This window comes from Ursus maritimus, unplaced genomic scaffold (genome assembly GCF_017311325.1).
Source record: "Ursus maritimus isolate PB19 unplaced genomic scaffold, ASM1731132v1 scaffold_19, whole genome shotgun sequence".
In the NCBI taxonomy this organism is placed as follows: domain Eukaryota; kingdom Metazoa; phylum Chordata; class Mammalia; order Carnivora; family Ursidae; genus Ursus; species Ursus maritimus.
The window spans coordinates 45948282-45960907 of record NW_024424341.1 but is presented as its reverse complement, the minus strand read 5'-3'; the positions used below and the strand labels follow the sequence as shown (position 1 = coordinate 45960907).

Below are 12626 nucleotides of genomic sequence, written 5' to 3'. Positions count from 1 at the left end.
GGTATGTCTAGCTTGCATAGATTTAGTAACTTATTTCTATTATTTCTATGAGCAAGCCTCCTGTATACGTTTCCTTTTCTGCCACCCGCTCCTCACCCACGTGAAGACCCTTCTCTTCTGCTCCATCTCTCTGACTCTGCACACGGGGCCGCCCACCACATGAACACCTTCCCTGCCCTGATTGAACCTGACACCCCACAACGAACCCCTGCCTGTTCCCACCACCACCACCACCACCAGCAGCAGCAGCACTGTGGACGCCTACGTGGCTCATTCCCACCAAATGGCTTTAGGACTGAAATGTCCCAAAAGGGAAGGAAGGGGGAAGAGGAAGAAGAAGAAGGAAGAGAAATACCTCATCTTTGGTGGGTTTTGTTTTTTGATGAACAAAGTTCTACATTTTCTTAAACATTTTATTTTGAAATTATTAGAGACTCCCAGGAAGTTGCAAAAAGTAGTACAAGAGGCCCCATGTGAGCTTTCTTCCACTAACCCCTGCGGTAACATCTAAACACAGTAAAACACAGTATCAAAAGCAGGAAATCGACAGTGGGACAATACTGTTAACTGGACTCCAGGCCTCGTTCCTCAGGTTTCACAGTTTATTCTTTAAAGTGTGTGTGTGTGTGTGTGTGTGTGTAGTGCTCTGCAATTTTAATCTATGTAAAGAATCGTGCAGCTACCACCGCACTCAAGATAAAACCCTGCCCTGTCACCGAGGAATTACCGTGAGCTAACCCCCTTTTATATTTGACTATCCCTGATCTTTATCTCCGGACAACCTCCATTTTTAAAAGTCTGTCATTTCCTTCTTCTTCTTCTTTTTTTTTTTAAGATTTATTTATTTATTTTTAGAGAGAGAGAGCACAAGCGGGGTGGAGGGGCAGCAGGAGAGAGAGCACGCGGAACCGGACGCAGGGCTCCATCCCAGGACCCCGAGATCATGACCCGAGCTGAAGTCAAGCATCAGACGCTCCACGCCCTGAGCCATCCAGGCGCCCCAACTCCGCCGTTTCGAGAATGTGATACACATGGACGCACACAGCACGAGCCAGCCCTACTGACACCTTGACCCAGGACCTCTGGCCTCCAGAACCGGGAGACCACAGAGCTCTGGTGCTTCACTGTCCTTCTACGGCCTTCCAGGGCCACCCCCTCTCTGGTCCCCTCCAGTCGCCAACCTGTCACCCTCCCATGTCCCGCGTTTCTCACCAGTTTCTGTGGCTGGTCGTCCCTCCGCTCCCGGCTTACCTCTCCCCATATGGCTCCTTCAGGCTAAATCCATGTTCGTTCACCATCTCGAACCAATCCTCTTAGCGATTTACCCAACACCCGCACAGGCTGGCCACGAACTCAAGGGGCAAACAGCACCTTCCGGTCCCGGCCAAGGGCGCGGCGCCGAGGAGCCGGTCGGGGAAGGGGACGCGGCTGTGAGGTGAAGGCGCCATGACCGGGGTCGCGCTGGGCATGGCGGGAGCGCAGAGGAGGTGCCTACCCCTCAGCAGGGGCGAGTCTCGGGACAGGAGTAGGATCTGGTGAGCGGAGATCTGCGTTGGGAAGGGGCACGGGCAGAGGAGGGCAGGTGGCCAGGCGGAGGGCAAGGGGGGATCTGAGAGCGTTGGTATGGCCAGAGCTCCATGTGCAATGGGGACGGGAGGGCTGACCTTGAGCTGAGGGTCAGGTTTGCGGGGCCCCAGGCAGGTCTCGACCTAACATCAGTGAGCCAGGTTGGCGAGCACCTGGAGGCGTGGGGTGAGGCCACGGGAGCCCCACGTGCTTCCCCACCTCCCCCCACACAGCCGCGAGCGTCTCTTCCGTCTGGCTGTTCCCGAGCTGGGTCCTTTGGCCCCAGGCCGGCGATCTGGTAAATGGAGGGTCTTCCCAGGTGCTGCGAGCGGCTCTAGCACGTGAAACCCAAGGAGCGGCTCGTGGGAACCTCTCATCCGTAGCCGGTGAGTCAGGAGCCCAGGTGCCACGAGGACTTGGATTGGCGGGGGGTGGGGAGCAGTCCCGTGGGACAGACTCGTCACCTGTGGGAGGTGATGCTGCCTGGGGACTGACGTGAACTGTAGGAGCCCAGCTGGGGTCGGAGAATCGCTTGGTGGTGTGGGGGAGCCCACACACAGGGATGGAGTCGAATCGTAATTACCCATCATTGCGAAATGCTGACAACAACCTGAATCCCAAATGATCGGGAACATATTGAAAGATGAACTATGCTGCTCGTTGCCCGGGGCTGGGGCGGGGGGTGAGTGAGTATTCGGGGAGGTGAGGCTGGAAGACACAGGGTCTCTTTTTGGGGTGATGAAGGCGGTAACATTGATTGTGGTGCTGGTTGCACAACTCCGTGAATATACCATAAACCACTAACATCCACCCTTGGTCTTTTTTTTAAGTAGGCTCCACGCCCAGCACGGGGCTTGAACTTCCCACCCGAGGTCAAGAGCCACAGGCTCCACCCACGGAGCCCACCAGGTGCCCCGGCCATGCACACTTTGCATGGGCAGTTGGAGGGGATGTGAAGAGGATCTCAGCAAAACCACGACCAGAACATTTTTTTTTCTGGGATTGAACAGAAACGACCTTACACAGAACATGGTCACAGTGATGACCGTCCAGCATGTCGGATTATAAAGTTCATAGTCATTGGGAGACCAGACTTACTTGTCCCCACTGCACACAGGAAGGTGAGGAAGTGATGGGACACAGGCATCAGCAAACGCTGTGTGGACCGTTATGTTACGGTGTGTAAGTGTGTCATATCCACACACTTGCACCTCGAGCTCACTCAGTGTTCAATGTCAAGTGACTCAATAAAGAAGAAAAATGGAAGACGTTCTTCAGACAGATGGAGGCGGGAAATTTCTCTCCTTGGTCCTTTGCACGGGGGTGAGAGGTTGTGCTGGGGGGGCGCTCTAGGAGGGAGAGGGAGGGAGGGTGCTCACTTCACTCCCCCCCGTTAGTGTGCTGTGCACCCCCGGCTCCTGACGGCTGACAGAGCACTCGGGACCTGGGCACGGAGCCTGCAGACATGACCCCCCGCGTGGGCACGAGGCAGGGGCTCACGGAAGGCAGTGCGGGGCCTCTGAGGTTGGAAGGAGCAGGGCACAACCCCCAGAACGCTCAGCCCTGCCCGGGGCTGTGCCACCGCTTGCGTGCCTCACCTGGCCCAACGCCTTCCTACACGGTGGCCTGACGTGGGCAGGGTTGCTCAGCGAACACACAAGCGCAGGGTCAAGCGGCACCTGCAGCCCGATGTTTACAGCAGCAGCAGCAGCAGCCGCCAACGCGGAGAGAGCCCACAGGTCCACTGGCTGCAAGATGCTGAGGGTGTGCTATGTGTGGACTACTACTCAGCGTCAGAAAGAACGGGATCTTGCCGTTTGCAAGCTCGCGGACGGAGCTAGACGGTATTATGCTACATGAAGTAAGTCACAGAAAGACAAGCACCATATGATTCCACTCGTGAGTGGGATTTAAGACACAAAACAAACAAGCACAGGAAAAACGAGAGAGAGAGGCAAACCACACAGCAGACTCTTAACTACGGAGAACAAACCACTGGCGACCAGAGGGGAGGAGGAGGGGGAGGGGGAGACAGGCGATGTGGATGAAGGAAGCACGCGTGATGAGCACGTGTGACGTATGGAAGTGCTAAGTCACTATAGTGTGCACCCGAAACTAGTATTACAGTGTGGTAACTACACTGGAATTAAAGTAAAAACTTAAAAAAAAAAAAAACAGGAGTGGGCTCTGGGGGTCCCTAAGAGCACAATGTGGATGTAGAAGTCTCCCCTCTGCTGTAAGAGTCCCTAAGAGCACAACGTGGATGTAGAAGTCTCCCCTCTGCTGTAAGAGTCCCTAAGCACATGATGGCGGGCGTAAGCTTCATTAGCATAACGTATGTGTGTGCAGGCATGTTTTCTGAGTGCTCGCAGGCAACCCCATGCTTGCTTAGCACAGGTGATGGTGACTACCCCTTTCGATCTTCCTCCGCAAAACTCACCCCTGTCTGGGGAGTCCTGGCTCTGCAGATCACTCCCAGTGATCTCGATTTGTGCGCACGAGGATGACTTGTGAGGAGCCTCATGGGGCAGAAGTCACAGGGCCGGGCCCACGTTGACCCAGGGACACCGGGAGGACTGTACGTTCCCCAAGCCCAGGGCGCCAGGCCTGCGTGTCCTCAGCAATGCTGCGTCTGATGGGTTAACAAACAGGTCACCAGGGTCTGGCTCGCAGTGTGGTTACCACAGGAATGACCCTACGTAGTGCCTAACACTGTGCGCGTACCTCATGTCACTGAGTCGTATGTGGAAAAGTGGTTCACATCGTGCTTTGTTGCTTCAAAAAAGAAAAGGGGCACCTGGGTGGTTCGGCTGGTTAAGCAGACACTTGATTTCGGCTCAGGTCATGATCTCAGAGTTGTGAGATCGAGCCCCGCATCAGGCTCTGCACTCAGCGTGGAATCTGCTTGACATTCTCTCCCTCTGCCCCACCCCTGCTCTCTCTCTCTCACTAAATAAATAAAAGGTTTTTTAAAAATTAAAAAAATAGGGGCACCTGGGTGGCTCAGTCAGTGGAGCATCTGCCTTCGGCTCAGGTCATGATCCCAGGATCCTGGGATCCAGCCCGGTGTTGGGCTCCCTGCTCCGCAGGGAGTCTGCTTCTCCCCCCTCTGTGGCTCCCCCTGCTGTGCTCTCTCTGTCAAATAAATAAATAAAATCTTTTTAAAAAATTAAAATTAAAAACTAAAAAAAAAGAACGATTTGCTGATCTGGCGAGCACCCCTCTCCCAAGGCCCCTCCCCAAATAATGGCGATGTCACTGTTTCAGTGTCCACTTTACTCGGGTACGAAACAGCTTAGGGCCGCAGGGAAGGGGGCGGGTGCGGTCAGAACAGAGGGAAGGTGGCGGTGGGGACTTGGCGGTGGATGCGGATTTCCACAGACGGTTCTCACGTGTCTCGAACCGCACGGGCACCCGCACACACGAGTCCAGGAGCCTGGGCCTTCCGTCCCACCTGGCGGCGCCGGTCTGGGAGGCCTGGGGCCTCGCCGGAGGGCAGGGGGCACCACCGGTCCGGCCGGGCCTCGTCAGCTGGTCTTGAGCCTGGGGCTCGGGAAGGCTGACAGGGTGATGAGCAGCTGTGCAGCATAGTAGGTGGTCATGACCAGCAGGCGGGCATGGGGCAGCGGCTGGACGAAGGTGTCCCAGGCCAGCAGCATGTCCGAGAGCGTGAAGAGCAGGGCCCCCCAGCGGACGCTCCCGCCCCCGGCCAGGCCACGCCACAGCATGGCGGCCAGGACCAGGGAGTAGGCCGCCAGGGCCGGGACCATGCCGGCTGGGAGGTGGAGCAGCAGGGCGCCGTAATACGGCCCAGAGACCAGGGCGATGGGCAGCAGGAGGCCTGGCCGCAGGGGAGCGAGGCCAAAGGCCCAGAGGTAGAGCAGGTGGGCCGCGGTGAAGGCAGCCACGCCTACAGGAGACAGGACCTGTGGCTACCGCGTGACCACCTCGCGGCTCAGAGCCGAGGGAAGGACCGCCCCGAGCAGCAGCATCCAGCCTGGCCACACCACCCGCATCGGCGGGGACTGTCCTACCGGCCTCCCTGCCCTTGGCACCACCGTGACCTTACAACGCATACTGCATTCCATCCTTACTCGGCTTACAACTGTCCGCCAACTCCCCATTTTGCCCTGCTCCCCACTTGGCTCCACCCACCCACACGTTCTGACCCTCCAGCAGCGTTCCACCCCAGGACCTTTGCGCTTGCTGGTCCCCCTGGCCTGGACCATCCTTCCTCCCACGGCTCCTGCACCCTCTTCAAGACGTTACCTCCTTGGTGAGGCCATCCTTGACCAGCTACTCAAGACTGCGACACCCGAAGCCCCCCTTTCTGTCCCTCCACGCCACTCATGCCTTCTAAGGCTCTGCTGCCCAACCCCCTCAGGGGAAGGAAGGCTCTGTGAGAGCAGGGGTTCCTGTCCGGGTGGGGGTCCAGAAGCAAGCATGCAGCCCCGCTCACCATAGAGGAAGGCGTCAGGCCAGATGAGGCAGGCGTCCCCCACAGCCGAGCACAGAAGGGCCCCCTGCAGGAGCGCGCGGTAGCCTCTGCCCCAGCGCACGGTCTGCAAGGACACCACCAGGCACACCACCGGCAGGCACTTGACGAGGGCGCCGACCCAGGACGGCCGGTCTTGCGGGATCCAGAGGAGGAAGTAGACGGCACAGGTGAGGAAGAAGGGGCTCAACCACCAGCACAGACGCGGCTGCTTTGGGAGACAAGGGGGTCACCGAAGCCCTGGAGCCCAGCCAGCTTCCAGCTCCTGGGGGGCAGGCCCCACGCGGCCAGGACTCAGATCGAGGGGCTTCCACGGCACCCCCACCCAGGAACCCGAGTCACGCTGTCCGCTGGGAACGCAGCCTCCTGAGGGCAGGGCCTCCCAATTCTTGCAGGCTGCTCAGGTTCCCGAGCCCAGGCCGAACCCTCTCCCACACCCGGCGTCTCTCACTTGGACTGAGAAGCAAGGCTTTCCAGGCAGACCCTCTTCCCAGGCGTCCATGTCGGCCTATGACCCCCCCCAGAGTGGCGAGTACGTGGGCACGGGTGGCTTTGGGGGTGGAGGGGACAGCATGTGGTTACACATTAACCCGAGGAGCGTCCTGTGGACTCTGGGGCTGATAACAGGGCCCGGGGGAGATGCTGCCCCCGCCCTGGGGATGGCCCCGCCTGGCACCACTGATAAGGTGCCCACTAGGGACCCAGGGGTCCCTCCTCCCCCACAGCACCCTGCCCCTGCCTCCCAGACCTGGCTCCCCCCACCCCCGGCTGCCCTGGGGGGATGTGTGGCCATAAACACCCCTACCATTGTCCCATGCCCAACCAACCAGGAGGGAACCAGTGCAGGATTCCTATACGCTCCCCTGCACCTGGGACTCTGGGGGAGGGGGCGAGGTGGAGTGCCATCAGCCCCAGGCTCAGGCCAGCCCCAGGCTCAGGCCAGCCCCAGGCTCAGGCATCAGGACCACCCGGACAGACTGCGGGGACAGGATGGAAACTCTCTAGGCCCCTGCCCACCCACCATCCCCCCCAGTAGGCTGCCCAGGGAGGGGGCTCCCTCCTGTGCTTTGGCCCCACTATCCTCAGCTCTGGCCATCAGGCCCCCAGAGCTGTCTGCGCCCCCCAAGGAGGCCTCTATAGACCCTCCTGAGGGAATGCGTGCCAGTGCTGAGTCGTACAAGGTCCTCACTGCGTGCTGCCCCGCGGCTTCAAGAGCACATCCTGCAAGTGCACTCAGCCCATCTCTAACTTCTGGTTTAGTAGGAATGGACTTACCGGGTGTCCACCTATCTCGGTGGGCTGGCCACACCCAGGTGCCCACTGTTCCACCATAGGAGATGACGCTCAGGGGACATCACTTCCACAAGGTCACCCAGCCAAGTCAACCTCCCCAAGGCTGGAGGCTGGCCTGCCACCTCCTACGGTTGTACGGACCCGGGACACAGAGGGCTGGGGGCACGAAAGGGACTCCAGGAAACAGCTCGTGGGGACCAGGCCCTAGACAAGACTGGGCAGGCTCTGCTCCTCCTCCCAGGACATCCTTTCCTGGTCTGAGCACAAGTGACCCCACCCTCAGCAGAGCACGGAGGTCCGGGAGCCTAACTGCACTCTGAGGGCCACACCCAGGGGCTGAGAGAAGGCCTGGGGTCCCGAGGCCAGGGCGCAAGGACAGCTCAGGCCTCCAGACCCAGGTCCCAGAACTCAAGACCCAAAGCCAGGGTGCAGGGCAGCTCAGGCACCCGCGCCCCAGGTCCCAGAAGTCAAGGCTCAAGGCCAGGGTGCAGGGACAGCTCAGGACCCCAGCCCCAGAACTCGGGAGTCTGAGCAGGAATCTTAAACGGTCTTTATTTATATTTGCAATATGAAATAGAAGCTCGGCACGAACACACGCACACTCACGCCAGCCTGGGGAGAGGGAGCTGGGACAAGGTCACTTGGCAGCTGGGCTGGACCCCAAACCCTTGGGCATGGGAAGGGGACCCCAGCCAGACCCCCGCCAACCCCCGCCCCGGGGTCCATGGGAGGTGCAGGGGCGAGAGGCGGTCTCAGTGAGTGCATCAGGGCCCCATGGGAATGTCACCGGAGAGACCCCCTTGGACGGGGACCACCAGCTCCCATAGAGCCAGCAGGGCCAGGCAACGGGTCCTTTAGCTCCCAGCCTGGGTCAAAGTGCAGGGTCCAGGGCAAGGGTTTGGGCAAAGGCACGGCCCCACTCGGGCCCTCCCTGGAGGTGGGTATGAGCCGAGTGTGGGTGTGGGCATCTGCACCGGAGGCTGGGGGCACGGTGGGAGGGAAGGGTGGACAATGGCCTCAGGACCCCAACACAGCCCCCACCAAGATGGGATGAAGGTCCCACCCGCTGCCCTGCCAGGCCGGGCCTCCTCCTGGCTCTCCACCCACCTGCTCTCTCTCTCTCTATATATAATATATAATATAGGTCTCTCTCTCTCTCCTTTCTCTCTACTCAACTCTGTTTCTTTATTCTAGGAGACAAAACTCCATAATTTCTTTTCTCAGTGCAAATGGGGGTGGGTAGGGGCCTATCTCCCTGGCACCAGGCTCCTGGGAGTCCAGAGGAGAGCACGTCGGGGCAGATGGGGGGGCGGGGTGATGGGGCAACAGGGCCATCGTGGGACCCGCCCTGCCCCCATTTGGGCAGGGTCCACGTGGAGTACGGAGGATGTAGCCGCCACCACCAGGACAGGCAGTTACCTGGGAACCAAGAGGGAAACCCACGTGAGGAACCTGCTGTCCCCTAAAGCCCCCAGCCCCAGCCCACCTGCTACCTACCCAGCCCTTGCCACTCACTGGGAGCCCAGGGATGCTGGCCCTCCCGGGGCAGAGCCGTTGGGCATCAGAGGTGGCTCAAGGGCCTGGGCACTGTCAGGGGAGAGGGACACAGAAAGGTCAGGGCCTCCCCCACAGAACACCAGCTGCCCTGGGAGGCCACCCTGTGCTCACCTCTGGCTTTGGGGGAGCCCCAGGGGCTCTGGGCTCTTCTCCCCCTCTGTGGTCTGGGGGTGCTGGCAGGCCCCGGGGGCTGGGACAGAGGTAGCAGGGTCTCTGGTTGCACTGTGTGGGGGATGCGGGGGCATCGGCAGGGTTATCATCGCCGACACCCTCCCCACCCCTAAGCCCCTTTATGCCCCAGGGAAGAGGTGTTTGGCCCAGGGTGGCCCCTCCCATCAGAGACCCCTGGGAGCCACCCCAGGCAGGAGGAGCTCAAGGTTGGCTGGGACGTGGGCTCCACACACTGCCTGCCCCCTTCTGGAAGACTTTCTGCCCCTCAGGCTAGGCGGGGAGCCCTGGGCTCCAGGGGCCTCTAGGGCACCCACATGTGGGCATGAGCAGAGCACTGGACCCTTGGCTGCCACGAGGTCCTGAGGCAGTGGTGCAGACCTGGGGGTCCCACCAGGGCCCCACAGAGCAGCTATGGGTCCAGGACCACCCAGGGCCAGGCTCCATCTGCCTCCCCTACAGCAGCTGCTCCCCAGTTGGTCACCTGTCCAAGGAGCTGGGGGTGGAGCGTGTCCCTCTGAGTGTGGCCTGGAGGTCCCCGATGCTGACCAAGGCCTGGCAGGGGGCTGTGCAGAGAGAGGCCAGGAGATGCAAGGCTCAGCGAGCGCGGTGCTGGCCTGGCGCCTTGCTCCAGCGCACGGCATGTGCACAAGGCCGGGGGACAATGGGGAGAGCTGGGTGAGGGTGCTGGGCGGCAGCGCTTACCCAAGGGCTCTGCTACTTTGCTGCCATCTGTGGCTTCCTGAGGTGCTGAAGGGGACGTGGGGTCCTGAGACCTGGGGGGCAAGACAAGCAGCCCGAGAGTCAGCTGGGGTCAGCACTCCAGGCTAAGGGACCCAGGACCCAGGTGCCCGCCTGTGGCCTCACCTGAGCTGCAGCGCGGTGTGGGCCGCAGGGCCGGCTGGGCTCAGGGCGGGGAGGTCCCGGGGTACGCCAAGGGACCCCTGTGGGGTGGGGAGCCCAGAGCTTGGCTCCTTCTCCCCAGAGTCTCGGGGGCCAGTCAGGGCGTCTGTAGGCACTGGGTCAAACGTGGCTGTCCAGCTGGGTCCTGGGCAGAGGTGGGGGAGGGGTGGGGTGAGCACAGGAGGCAGACACCCCATGTGCACCCCACCACACCCCGCCCTGTGCGTTCACCCACCCGGAGGCTGGGGGCCGGGGCTAGGATAAGAGGGGGGCCCGGCCCCCCCACCAGCCGCACGGCCATCGCCATCGTCCTCGTCCTCCTCGTCCTCCTCGTCCTCCTCCTCGCTGTCTGTGCTGCCTCCACTCCTGCCCAGAAACCACCTGTCAGCTGATGTGCTGACACGAGGGATGGAGGAGCGGGGACAGCAGGGCAGCCGCAGGACAGGCTGGGCTGCGCCTCCCTGGGCCGGGGTGCGGGCAGGTAGGCGGGAGCCTCGAGTGCCCTGTGGAAAGCAGCGGGACCCCGCCTCGTCCCAGAGGCTCCCCCTGAGGGCCGATCTGACACTCAGCTCGGGTCGACCGAGAACAACGTTGGGCACGAGCAGCCACTCCGCCGCTACGGTCTAAACGTGAACTAACGCACAGCCCGAGCCCAAGAGGAAGGTCCGCCGGGCCCACGTGTCCACCAACTGCGGAATGGCTGAGCAAACCACGTGGCTGCTAAGATGCTGGGTGCTCGCTGCTGTCTTTACGGTTCCTGATGGCAAAGGAACCCACACGCACGTCGCCGAACATAGCTGACGGTAAACGAAGACACTCAGCAAACGGGAGAGAAGCGGGCATCTCCCAAACCCACAACCCATGTCACGCTCAGTGCTGGAGACCAGCAGTCCCCCTGAGGTCAGGAGCAAGACAGGGGCCTGCTCGCCACCTCTGCTCAGGACCACGCTGCAGCGCAAGGAGGCAAGAACACGACAGGAAAAGCATCCAGACTGGAAAAGGAGTCAAACCCTGTTTGCAGATGACCTGACTGTATCCAGAGGACCCCAAGGAATCCGTTAACTGTTATGGTCAGTGAGTTCTGCAGGGCCCAACGTCAACGTAAAAATCCACTGTATTTCTGTACGCTTGGGACAACCTCAAAATTCCACTTACATAAAACAATCAGGAAAAACTTGAAAAAAGGAAGCATAAAACTTGAACACCTAGTAAATGGAAAGACGTTCCACGCTCAAGGACTGGAAGACGGGATATGGTTCCCGGGCTGACGTACAGGTTCAGGGCAAGCCCTGTCAATCCCAGCCAGCTTCCTTGTTGAAATTAACAGGCTGATCCTAACAGTCACACGGAATCTCAAGGGACACCGAGCAGACAACCACGTTGGAGAACACACTTCCTCATTTCAAACCTTACTACAACGGTCGTCGAGACAGGGAGGTCCTGGCATAAAGACCAAGAGACCCAGAGAGGCCAGAAGTCGAGCCGCACACATGTAGCCAAGTACTTCTGGACCAGGGCACCAAGTGCACTCACAGGGAGAGGCCGGTGCGTCCAACAAGAGGTGCTGGGACAGCGGCATTCGTACCCGCAGGAGGAAGGCAGACCCCTACCTCACACCAGACATAAAACCTTAGCTCAAAACAAGATCAAGAAGTGAAAAGCAAGACTGGGCACTACCATGCTCTCGGGAGAGAACACGGGTGAACCATGACCTTGGGCTCATCAGCTTGGCCCCCCAGTAGATGGGTGTGACACAGGAGCACAGCTGCCAGGGCGGTGGGCTTTCGAGGGGAACCCGTCAGGCCCGCGCAAGCCTCGGGGACACAGCAGCACAGGAGCCAGCACGGGGGGTAGGATGAGGACACCTGTGTCCTGGGGGCAGAGGCCCTAACCGGAGTTCACCAGACACAAGCCCACCAAGTCGGTGACCATGGGGCCAGCCAGCACTGCAGGCGTACGAAGAGCTGGTCACAGCTCACCCACACTCAGCCTGGCTGTCCCATTACTGGAATGAAGGGATGGAGAGCTGGCGGGAAGCCCTGAGCGCAAGCTGAGCAGGGAGAGCAGAGGGCAGGGAGGGATGCACACCTGGGCCAGCCGCACATCAAGGACCCACCGACTTCCCGGCCCCACACAAGCTGTTAGGCTCCTCCCTTTGCAGCTGAACTCACCTGAGCTGGGGAAGCGCCCGCCTAATACACACACTCCCTTCTCACTTTCCTCCTCCACTCGCGCTGGTGACGACCAGGTCTCACGGACTCACCGCACACCCGGGGGCTGGCCTCGGCGGGCTCCCCTAGCCAGCTGGCTGCCCTGCCAGGCGCCGTCCTCCTCGTCAGACTCCCCGGAGCCCTGGCCCTCCTCCTCCTCCTCGACCTCCTCGTCCTCCTCGTCGTCGAACTGCTGGATGCGGTCCTTGTAGCATATCTCCAGCAGGTTGGCGTTGGGCTGTGGGGTGCAGGGTGAGGTGGCGGCACTGTCTGCAGCGTCCCCCCTCCTCCCCCGCCGCACCACCAGGGACGGGCAGCACTCACATTCTCATCATCGGCGTTGAGGGAGAAGGTGATGTTGGCCGTCTTGTCGAAAGGCGCGCTAGGAGAGAAGGGGCAGTGAGGAGGCGGCGGGGGGGGGGGGGGGGGGGGGG

At 60.6% G+C, this 12626-nt stretch overlaps 2 protein-coding genes and 1 long non-coding RNA gene across 8 annotated transcripts in view; all 3 read right to left on the bottom strand.

The window, feature by feature from the left end:
• Positions 1 to 399: 399 nt before the first annotated feature.
• On the bottom strand, positions 400 to 4618 carry LOC103680266. The gene is made up of 3 exons (XR_573087.2): positions 4561 to 4618; positions 4007 to 4198; positions 400 to 2915 (listed from the first exon to the last, which is right to left on the bottom strand). It is a non-coding gene; the product is annotated as an uncharacterized LOC103680266 (long non-coding RNA).
• Positions 4619 to 4824: 206 nt separating this feature from the next.
• On the bottom strand, positions 4825 to 7747 carry TMEM86B (transmembrane protein 86B). The gene is made up of 3 exons (XM_008709797.2): positions 6513 to 7747; positions 6026 to 6272; positions 4825 to 5476 (listed from the first exon to the last, which is right to left on the bottom strand). Exons 1-3 carry the CDS (start codon positions 6561 to 6563, stop codon positions 5094 to 5096), a joined length of 681 nt encoding a protein of 226 aa, XP_008708019.2. The 5' UTR covers positions 6564 to 7747; the 3' UTR covers positions 4825 to 5093.
• Positions 7748 to 7889: 142 nt separating this feature from the next.
• Positions 7890 to 12626, bottom strand: part of PPP6R1 (protein phosphatase 6 regulatory subunit 1) — a 20227-nt gene continuing 15490 nt past the window's right edge. For 2 of the 6 annotated variants that reach the window (XM_040633818.1, XM_040633816.1), the window contains exons 16-24: positions 12517 to 12574; positions 12246 to 12430; positions 10218 to 10348; positions 9947 to 10127; positions 9785 to 9855; positions 9564 to 9645; positions 9023 to 9133; positions 8870 to 8941; positions 7890 to 8773 (exon numbers count right to left, since the gene is read on the bottom strand). In XM_040633818.1, the coding sequence (XP_040489752.1) occupies positions 8770 to 8773; positions 8870 to 8941; positions 9023 to 9133; positions 9564 to 9645; positions 9785 to 9855; positions 9947 to 10127; positions 10218 to 10348; positions 12246 to 12430; positions 12517 to 12574 (895 nt within the window). In that variant the 3' untranslated portion in view covers positions 7890 to 8769. Of the gene's footprint in view, positions 8774 to 8865; positions 8942 to 9022; positions 9134 to 9563; positions 9646 to 9784; positions 9856 to 9946; positions 10128 to 10217; positions 10349 to 12245; positions 12431 to 12516; positions 12575 to 12626 lie in introns of those variants that run through there. The other 4 variants (XM_040633819.1, XM_040633820.1, XM_040633815.1 and 1 more) reach the window with 4 other exon arrangements.